Raw genomic sequence first — 9,407 nt, 5'->3', positions numbered from 1 at the left:
GAAAGGGGAGCCAAGCCCTTAGCTAGTGTCGGGATGAGAAGGGGCTGTCCCATGACTGGGTATAACTCTGTCTGGCCCCTCTGGGGCTCTGCTTCCTGCTCCTCTTTTCCTCATATTAAATATTTCTGGGGACCTGATGAGGTGCCTGAATAGCTAATAGATTTGATATGCATGAGTGCTCAGTCATTCAATCCCTTTGCGACCCCATGGACTGTAGGCCACCAGGCTCCTCTGTCCATGGAATTTTCCAGACAAGAATCCTGGAGTGGGGTGCCATTTCCTACTGCAGGGGATCTTCCCCACCCAGGGATCAAACCCTTGTCTCCTGCATTTCCGGCATTGGCAGGCGGATTCTTTACCTCTGGGCCTCCTGGGAAGCTCAAAAGACACTATTAATTTGAGTTAAAATGTTACTGGTTGGTAATGACTTTTGACTTGCTGCCACTCCCATAAACTCCTATATTTTAACCCAAACAGTCAATGACTTAGCTTAAAGAAATGATTACTTTGGGAACTTCTAGTTTCTCCAACAAACCAAGGCAGGAAAAAGTAACGTGTGTAAACAGAAGTTTCAGAAAGAAAGGAGGCTAGCGCCAAGCGTGTGCCCACACACACTACCCAGCATTAGCAGACTTGACTCTTCCTATCCAATCATTCTTCCTCCTCCAGATCCCAGGAACAAACTCAGTTTTCAGAGAGAGCTGCAAGGGGCAGGGAATGTACACAGATCACTGTAAAAGCAGCTGGCTCATGAGGATTCAAACCTAAGTGCTTAGGGACAGCATCCCACGATCAACTATCACAAGGGTTCCCTACAAGTCTCAGAGTAAAATCCCATCTCAATGGCTCTCAGTGCAAGGACAGCCTCCCCGTTACAAAGCTAGTGCTACTTCCCAGCAGATATACTTGAAGAATGTTGCTCTGTGGGACTGGTTACAAGATTTCTCTATAAGAGAGCAGTGTCCAACCTTTCTGGCACCAAGAACCAGTTTTGTGGAAGACAGTTTATCCATGGACAGGGCAACGGGGGTGGGGGGTGATGGTTTCAGGATGATTCAAGTGTATAACATTTATTGTGCATTTTATTTCTATTATTTTTACATCAGTTCCACCTCAGATCATCAGGCATTAGATCCCTGAAGCTGGGAACCCCTGCTATAACGGATGGAACTGTTCACCAAGTTTCTACTCCTCCTGGCCACTTATAATGACTCCTCAAGTGAGTCCAAGAAAGGAAGCATCTGACGCTGGAATGATAACACAGGTCACCTAATAAATAATGGAAATAGACTGTTGTAGCAGTGCTTGTAACAGTGATGTTTACCTGACCTGGGATGAATTAAGGATGGTGGCAACCTCTCCATGATGTTCAGCACAGTAAGAATGTAATTTGTAGAGAAGCAGAGGGTTAAGGCCAGCCAGTTTCTTCTTGCTTTGGGAGGAGAGGGCTGATCCCATTGATCAATTGTAAGCCATTCAAGAGACCATAGCTGCATTGTAGCTCACATCCCCTGTGTATGCGTGCTAAGTTGCTTCAGTCATGTCTGACTCCTTGCGACCCCATAGACTGTAGCCTGCCAGACTCTTCTGTCCATAGAATTCTCCAGTAAGAATACTGGAGCGGGTTGCCATGCCCTTCTCCAGTGGATCTTTCCGACCCAGGGATGGATCCTGCCTCTTTCTGTAGTCTCCATTACTACAAATGTGTCTTCCTCCTGAACCGTGAACCACTAGGGGGCAGAAAACATGTGCCTCTTTGTAGGCCATCTCTAGCCCCTAGCACAGAGCCTGGCACAGAGTAGGCGTTCAGTAAATATTGCCAAATGATGGAGTGAATGGGGGAGTGACTGAAACATGGAGCAGCATAACAGTTGCCTCCCATTCTGTCCGCTCCTCTTCCAATATCCGAACCATTTATCTCAGAAAAAACAAGGTTAAATGATATCAAATACAACTCCTACACTCAAGGAGGCAGAAGGACTCAGCACAGCCAGTGCTTTGGAGGAGAAATCAAAAAGGTCAATTCGTACCACCCCAGGGCTCTTCCTAAGGGGCTCGCCACAGTCACCTCTGCTCCAAGCCCCTCCGGGACCTGGCTCGGTGTGGGCGAGCCGAGCTGCCTCTCCCATTCATTCTCCAGTGCTTTCCAGGGAGGCCCTGGCATGTAGCCTCCCTTTCCTAGCCAGCTGATCATTTCTGGGAAGTTTTCTGATTTCAGGATTGTTACCATTAGCACAAGAAGAAGCAAAGTTGGGTAATTATCTAATTCCTGTAAAACTTAATGGGGCCCTTCCCACCCCAGGCTAATGGGTGATGCAAAATGTAATTTGAGTTAAGCGGTCTAAGGCTGGGGAAGTGTAACTATTCAGCGGGAGAGGGGGATATTACCCCTTGTGGAGGCAAATTTTCTAGCAGACCTTTAGACCAAGGTAGGATCCCCCCCGGGGGGTATTGATTTTGCCAGAAGAGGGCAAGAGCTGGGAAGATGAAGCCCAGCTCAGAACTAGCACCCGTGGGGCCCAGGCAGGGTGAGCGCTGTGTCTGCCACTGTGGACAGAGGAGCCACTCCGGTAGGAGTCGGGGATCTAGCCAAGGCTCCAATAGCTCAAGCAACTCAGCGAGCCCTCTCTGGACCCAGTCTCCGTGGGTCTGTCGGCGGAGACCAAGAGGACCGCCTGGCGGGGCTGATTTCTCTCGGTGGGGTGGGGGGCGGGGCGAGCACCTCACCCACAAATTGCAATCAGCGTCCCCGCCGAAGTTGGCCTGTCTCGGATGTCTTCTCCCCTCCCCTTCCCCCACCACCCCTCCTAATTCGTCAACTGCTGAAACATCTGCCTGGCTGAAACCAGCTCCTCGCCGCGCGCCGGGGGCTGTTTCCAGGTGTTGGTCTTTGTGTTGGGAAAACTTTGCGAGAAACCGAGGGCGCTGGACAAAGATTGAGAGAGGCGGGGGGGCGTTTGCCAGGCGGCGGGGCACGCCGAGCGGCGCGCGCTCTTCCCTCGGGCTCCGCTTGGTACCCGGACGCACGCGGTGCTCCGAGCCCAGCCTCCCTAAGCGGGGAGTGGCTGGCTCCGGCCACATTCCTGCGCCCTCGGGAACGAAAAGAAGGCAGGCGGGAGAAGCAAAGGCCGAAGGCTGGACACTGGAGTTGTCTAGAGTGGGAGGAGGAGAGCAGGGGCGCGGAGCGAAGCTGTCAAACTGCGCGCGGAGCCCCGTGCGGGGCGGGGGAAGGGAGGGGAGGGGAGTGGAGAGGAGGGGCGGACGCGAGCTGAGAGCGAGCGAGCGGGCTCGCCGCGCCTGAGCAACCCTTGTCTGCTGCTGCCGCCGCCGCCGCCGCTGGCCCGGACTCGCCCGGAGCGCAGCGTGTCTGCCCGGCTGCGCGCCGAGGCTCTGGCGCCTGCCGCTGCGCCCCCCAGCTCCAGCTCTTCTCGCCGGCCCGCGCGGGTCCCGGTGGGCGCGAACCCACCATGCAGCTGCAGTTCCGGAGCTGGATGCTGGCTGCACTCACGCTGCTCGTGGTCTTCCTCATCTTCGCAGACATCTCGGAGATCGAAGAAGAAATCGGGTAAATAAATAGCTGCGCCGGGGCCCGTGCCGAGCCCGGGCGGGATCTCTTCCACACCCCTGCACTCTGTATCCACCCTTGCACCCGCTTTGTTTGCGCGCCGCGCCCCCCTGTCGCTCGGCGGGAGAGGTGGGGAATGATTTGGACCCGGGGTGGCGGTGCCGGGGGCCCGGGACTGTCTGCGCAGCGGAAGGCGGGGGCGCGGCTCCCGCGGGAAGTGACCGGGCCGGGAGGACTGGCAGCCTCCAGCTGGCCCGCGTAGGGGAGCAGACTCGCCCACCCTGCCTCCCTTCCTCGGCCTGTCCGCGCGCGTTGTCGCCGGGGTCGAGGGAGGGCGCCGGGGAGTGTCTGGGGCGGGCGGAGAGGCCGAGAGTGGAGGAGGTTGGAGTTTCTTTGTCTCCGGCTCGGCCGCTTTCTCGCCTTAGCAAAGTGGGCAGGGGGCGCGCGGGGATCTCTGTGCTGGGGGAGGGGATCCCCGGGGCCAGGGCGAAGGGCGGGGGCTCTCCACGGGCTCCCAGGAAGGCGAGGGTCCCCAGGACACCCAGATACGCACACGCGCCTCCCGCCTGCCCGGGAGCCCAGCACTGGGGCGCGGGCTGGTAGGAGCGCGCAGGGGTTAGCTGTCATCCCTTCCCCACCCTCACCTGGTTTTGGACGTTCAGCTAATTCCGCCGCGCCCCCTGCGCCCCCGGGTTCCTGTGCGCTCTGGTCGCGGACACGAGACCTTTGGGCAAAGTCTGTACCGCCCCCCGCTTGTCCTGGCTGGGGATTGGGGCGGGGCGGGGGCGAGGGGTTCCCAGGCACACGGTCCTGCCCTCGCTTTTCTCCCGATCTCTCTGAGGGCGGGACCGCGAGCCCCAGTCCTGGCACAGGACTTCGAGGAGTGCGCACTCGCGGCGCGGGACGCACCCGCTGTGGGTCGGGGAGGCTGAGGCTCGCGCCCCGCCCCGCGGCCGCCCGCACGCTGGCCAGCCCTTTTCCACAAAGAACCTCCACCCCGCGGTGGGCAAGTGTGGGGAGGGGGCTATCCAGGGTTCTGAGAGGCCCTTTGGAGAGCTTCCTGGCCCAGGGCAGAGAGAACGTGAGGTCACAGAGTGGGCAGAAAGTCCCTTCTTCCGTGGGGCTAGCTTCGGGCAGGCTCCCTCCCGCTGGTCCCGCGCCGCGCGCGCCCCTCCATTGTCCCGCTGGGTATTTCATTCACTCTCGGCGCTAGTTGAGGGCCGGCCGAGCCGACAGGTTCCTCCGAAGGGAAATGCCAGCCCTGGCCCAGAATGCCAAGGCCCTAAGGACCGAAACCCGGGGCGGTCGCCACTGCCTGTTCTCGCCTTTGCTCCTCGCCCCTGCCCGGGTTGGCAACCCCAGAATTTCTTCTGGGAACTCCACTGCTCTTCAAGAACCCCGCTCTCTTCCTCTCCCTCCTCCTCCTCCTCGATTTCTCCAAGAACTCAGAAAACTTTCCCAAATACTGTTCACGTAATACACGACAGGCTCCTACGCGGAGATAAGAGAAACGCTCCTTTCGGTAGCTGTTCGTCTCAAAACTGGATCGGAAAGAAAATCCGGCAGGACAAGTCGGGGTGAAGGAGGACGCGGTTGGGAGGGCCTTCCTCTCGGCGCCCCACCCCCACTTACACACACACCCATTCTCCCCCAAGATGTGGGCTCTGCGTGGCCCAGGCCACTTGCTGACCTTGACCCGCGAGGGAAGGAACAGCGGCTGCCCATTGTGCTAGGAAAACTTAAGAGCTGGGCGCTGTCAGGCCTTGCTCGCTTGTCCCTCCACTGAACTTTTACCGAATTTCTTCTAGAGGCCAGTGACTTTTAATTTTTTTAAACGCGATCAGGAAATCACTTTGCATATAATGCTGCGCTTTCCTGCCAAATACCTTGTAAACCCACTCCCCACCTTAGGTTGTTTCAATAGGGTATCCGGAAATAAGCTCCAAAATGGGAGCTAAGAAGGGCACTTACCATATGCTCAAAAGCCAGGGCTCCTCCGCTGTGGGTGTTTCCTTAGATCTGTTTCACTGGGATTGGGAAAGGGGCGCATTCCTGCTTGGGCCCACCGTGGGGAAAATTGTCAAACAAGTCAAATGTGTTATCTCGTGTGGCACTACCCACCCCGCCCCCCAGCTCCAGTGCCCCTGTCCTCAGGCTGAGCCCTGGCTTCCTCTCCCTCAGCCCTCCTCCAGTGCCACCCCCAGTCTGCCCCACACAGGGTTCACTCATCTGGGATTTGCCATGACTCGGGGAGGAAGAACATGGAGCAGAGGACCGGAATCCAAGCTTACAAGCCAAGTTGCAAGCTCAGTCACTTATTTAATCTTTGGGAGCACCCCAACTTTGGACAGCCAGCGGGGGCTCAGTGCAGTAAGTGCCCTGGCACAGTAGCCAGTGAAGGGCACCAGGCATCGGACTCCTGTCTTCCTCAACCTATGCCTTGCCTTCCTGGGAGACCCGGAATCCAACTTCAGACCATGGGGCTATGGCGCCAACCCTGCCTGCCCTTCCCCAAGTTTATATTGACCTGTGCTTCGAAAGATTGCAAATCACCCGCCAGTGCTGGTCCCTGGGAGAAAATAGAGGTTCTGTTAAAGGATGACTGTTTCTGGAAGACAATGGTAGGACCCTGTGATCTGTTAGGAAGGAAGGGGAAAAAAAATATCTCTTTTGGAGTAAATTTTCCAAGGATTAACAAATGAGAAGTAAAAGAGGAAAGATGATTTCATGTGTGTTATCTAGAGGAACAAAATTGAGATATATTTTTGCTAAGCTCTTGATTCCTTTTAGTATTAAGCCTTTTGATGTGGTGTTCTCAGAAGTTCTGTCCTGCCCAAGAAATCGTCTAAAGGGTTGCGAAGGGCACGGCTTTCTTCCAGGGGCTATTTCCCTAGAGACACATCTCTTGCTAAGTAATGATTTCCACAGTTCCGTTTCTAACCTACTTGCTTGTGGAAATGCCTCCCTGGGGTTGAATGGGAAAAGAAAATGTAAAAAGATGGGTTCTTTGCAAAGATTTCGAAGAGTGAATTCAAATTCTCAATCAGAGATTGGGTGAAACTTTGGTAAAAGCTCCCATCAACTCAGGCAGCACCCCCAAATTTTAGAGTCCACTGGACAAAGTCATAAGCCAAACTTTTTCTGATCATCCCCTGAGCTTTAGTCTTGAGTGTAACCTTCAAGAGAGAGTTGTGAGCATGGCTGTTGTGCCCACCATGGTGGGCTCAGGAGCTGACACACAGAAGGCATTCAGTAAGCATCTGTTGGATAAATATCCCCTAGGGTCTGGCCCAGTGATGGACATGCACGGCATCTTTAGGGAAGGCTAACAACTCAGTCTTGGAACAAAAAGGGGGTGTAGGGTTCCACTTAAGAAACCCCCTCTCTTTTTGTAATTGGGGTAAATTTGACCCAGAGAAGTAGCATCACTTACCAAAGATTACACCCTGGCTGGTTGAGGACAGAGCAAGCCTGCTCGTTTGAGCTGGTCTCCTCATTTATAACCCCATGCCCAGTCCCCAAGTGAGTTCTCTAATCATAAAAGAATAACAGAACTCTGGACAAACAGGATGTGCACGCATGCTGATGTGCACGCATGCTAAGTCGCTTCAGTCGTGTCCGACTCTTTTCGACCCCAGGTACTGTAGCCCACCAGCTTTTCTGTCCATGGAGTTCTCCAGGCAAGAGTACTGGAGTGGGTTGCCATGCCCTCCTCCAGGGGATCTTCCCGACCCGGGATTGACCCACATCTCTTAATGTCTCCTGCATTGGCAGCTGGGTTCTTTACCACTGGGAAGCCCCAAAGAGGATGTAGCTAGTAATAACAGTAATAATAATAATAGAAAGCATGGCAGTGGCAAAGATGAAGACGATGATGGTCATTAACGTTTATTGATTTATTGAGTGCTTGAAGCAAGAGCTATTCCAAGGGTTTTGTAGATGTTAACACGTCATCCTTGTGGAAACCCAATGGTCCCCTACTAAGTGGCCCCAAGAGCTACTATTTGTTGAGCACAAATAGTGCCAGACACCATACTTACTGCTTTAAAGCACTGGTTCAGGGACTTCCCTGTTGATCCAGTGGTTAAGACTCCGTGCTTCCACTGTAGGGGGTGAAGGTTTGATCCCTGGTTGGGGAACTAAGATCTCACATGCCCCCAGGATTATTTTTGGCATAGGAAGATCAAAAAATAAATTTAAAAAATGAAATCAGTAAATGACTTTTAAAATAAATAAAATGTTAGTTCACTCAGTCCTCACCACACTTCTTGGAACTAGCTAGGTACTGTGGCTACCTTTAGGTCATCAGTGAAGACACCGAAGCTCTGAAAGACTGAATAACTTGTTCATGATAAAGCCAGTGACCCTAATTCTATGAGAAGCCAAAGTCTCTGTCTTGATTGACATCCTAGACTGCCCTTTCTCTGAATTCTTTGCCTCCTGTAGTGGCATTACAGAATAGGTCTCAGAACTGGCCTTCCTAACTCATTCCACTGAGTTCTTCCAAAGGTCCAGTTTCCCTAAGGATGTGGTCTGACTTAGTAGTAACCACCCCTGCGCCAGCAGTTTAGAATGAGGACAGGTGAGTGATGAAGACTGAGAAGGACTTGGGGCTCGTCTCCCAAAAGTGCCCCCTGTCCGGTCAGGTTCAGTGTGGCAATGTCCCCTGGTTAGCAGACAAGTTCACTAGCCATGAGCTTGAGCATCCCAGACTCTCGGGTGGGGCCTGGGATTGAAGCTTCTGAAGGAGGAAAACTCCCATTCCATTGCAACTCTGACTCTGATGTCAGCTGAATGTACCTTCCTCACTTCTACACACCATGTGATTGGACATCTGGACTAGGGCTGACAGTACAGATGCTTAACAACTGGTCCCTCTAGGGCACCGCCCTCTTAGAACGGACATCTGATTGGTCAGAACTGATGCCATCTAGTACATCATGGCCAGGGTCCTGGTGCACCCCAGTCAGACATCAGACGCTGTCTGGGAAGGTAATGAATGAACCAGCTCTGATCATCAAACCCGTGAGCTGGCAACTACTGCCGTAAGCCAAGGATGAGTGAGGTGCACCTTTTGGTGGATGAGTCCGGGTGGGGACAAAAGGAAATGACCTTGGACAGTTGCCGTCCAGGCACTCCGTAAGAAACACACATACCTGTACAAGATGAGGCAATGTTTTGTTTTTTTTTTTAGCCCAATCTTCACCCCACTCCTCGTGTACTTTGCTCAAGTATAAACATGATTGGAGGATAAAATAGGACAGAAAGAAAGTCTGGTTTTTAACTGACTTGCTCCAAGTCCTTGTTGCCAACTGTTCCTAGCATCAAATTTAAATTGTAAATAGATATCCTTCTTAGAAACCAATTCGCCACTCAGGGCCTCTTTCCCCTTGTAAAGCAGGGTTGCTAGGTTTTAAAATTGCTTAGGTTTTACAAATTGGGGATGTTGTAGATTACAAATTATAAATACTTCTCAGAGAGAGTGGAATTCTATAAAGGCTCCCATTGCTTTTAGTGTGGCATACAAGATAATACGTAATCTGGCCCCTGCCTCTCTCTTCAGTCTTCCTGGGCTCCAGCCATTCTGTATGGCTCACAGTTCAGTGGAACATACCATGACTTCAGGCAACTGTGCCTTTGCACGCGCACTTACTGCTTTCTGGAACAACCTTCTTGCACACACTATTCTTCCTGACCTCACCCATCCATCCTGCCTTCCTCTGACTCCTCCTTTAAGGCTCAGAGCTAGTATCACCTCCTCTGCAAAGCATTCTGGGACCCCAGACCTTCCTTGGACCGTCTGGTGTAGCTGCTCCTTCTCTGTATACCCTTAGCATCCCAG

The 9,407-nt window shown here is 53.3% G+C and overlaps 1 protein-coding gene across 2 annotated transcripts in view; it reads left to right on the top strand.

Annotated features, from left to right (window-relative positions):
- The first annotated feature begins 3,246 nt into the window (after positions 1–3,246).
- The window catches only part of ST8SIA2 (ST8 alpha-N-acetyl-neuraminide alpha-2,8-sialyltransferase 2), a 72,364-nt gene continuing 66,203 nt past the window's right edge, over positions 3,247–9,407 (top strand). The window contains exon 1 of one of the 2 annotated variants that reach the window (XM_027521267.1): positions 3,247–3,565. In XM_027521267.1, coding sequence (XP_027377068.1) covers positions 3,468–3,565 — 98 coding nt within the window. In that variant the 5' untranslated portion in view covers positions 3,247–3,467. The remainder of the gene's footprint in view (positions 3,566–9,407) is intronic. The other variant, XM_027521268.1, reaches the window with a different exon arrangement.

Source organism: Bos indicus x Bos taurus, chromosome 21 (genome assembly GCF_003369695.1).
Source record: "Bos indicus x Bos taurus breed Angus x Brahman F1 hybrid chromosome 21, Bos_hybrid_MaternalHap_v2.0, whole genome shotgun sequence".
Lineage (NCBI taxonomy): Eukaryota > Metazoa > Chordata > Mammalia > Artiodactyla > Bovidae > Bos > Bos indicus x Bos taurus.
Note: the sequence above shows the minus strand (reverse complement) of the source record. Positions and strands in the feature narration are given on the sequence as shown.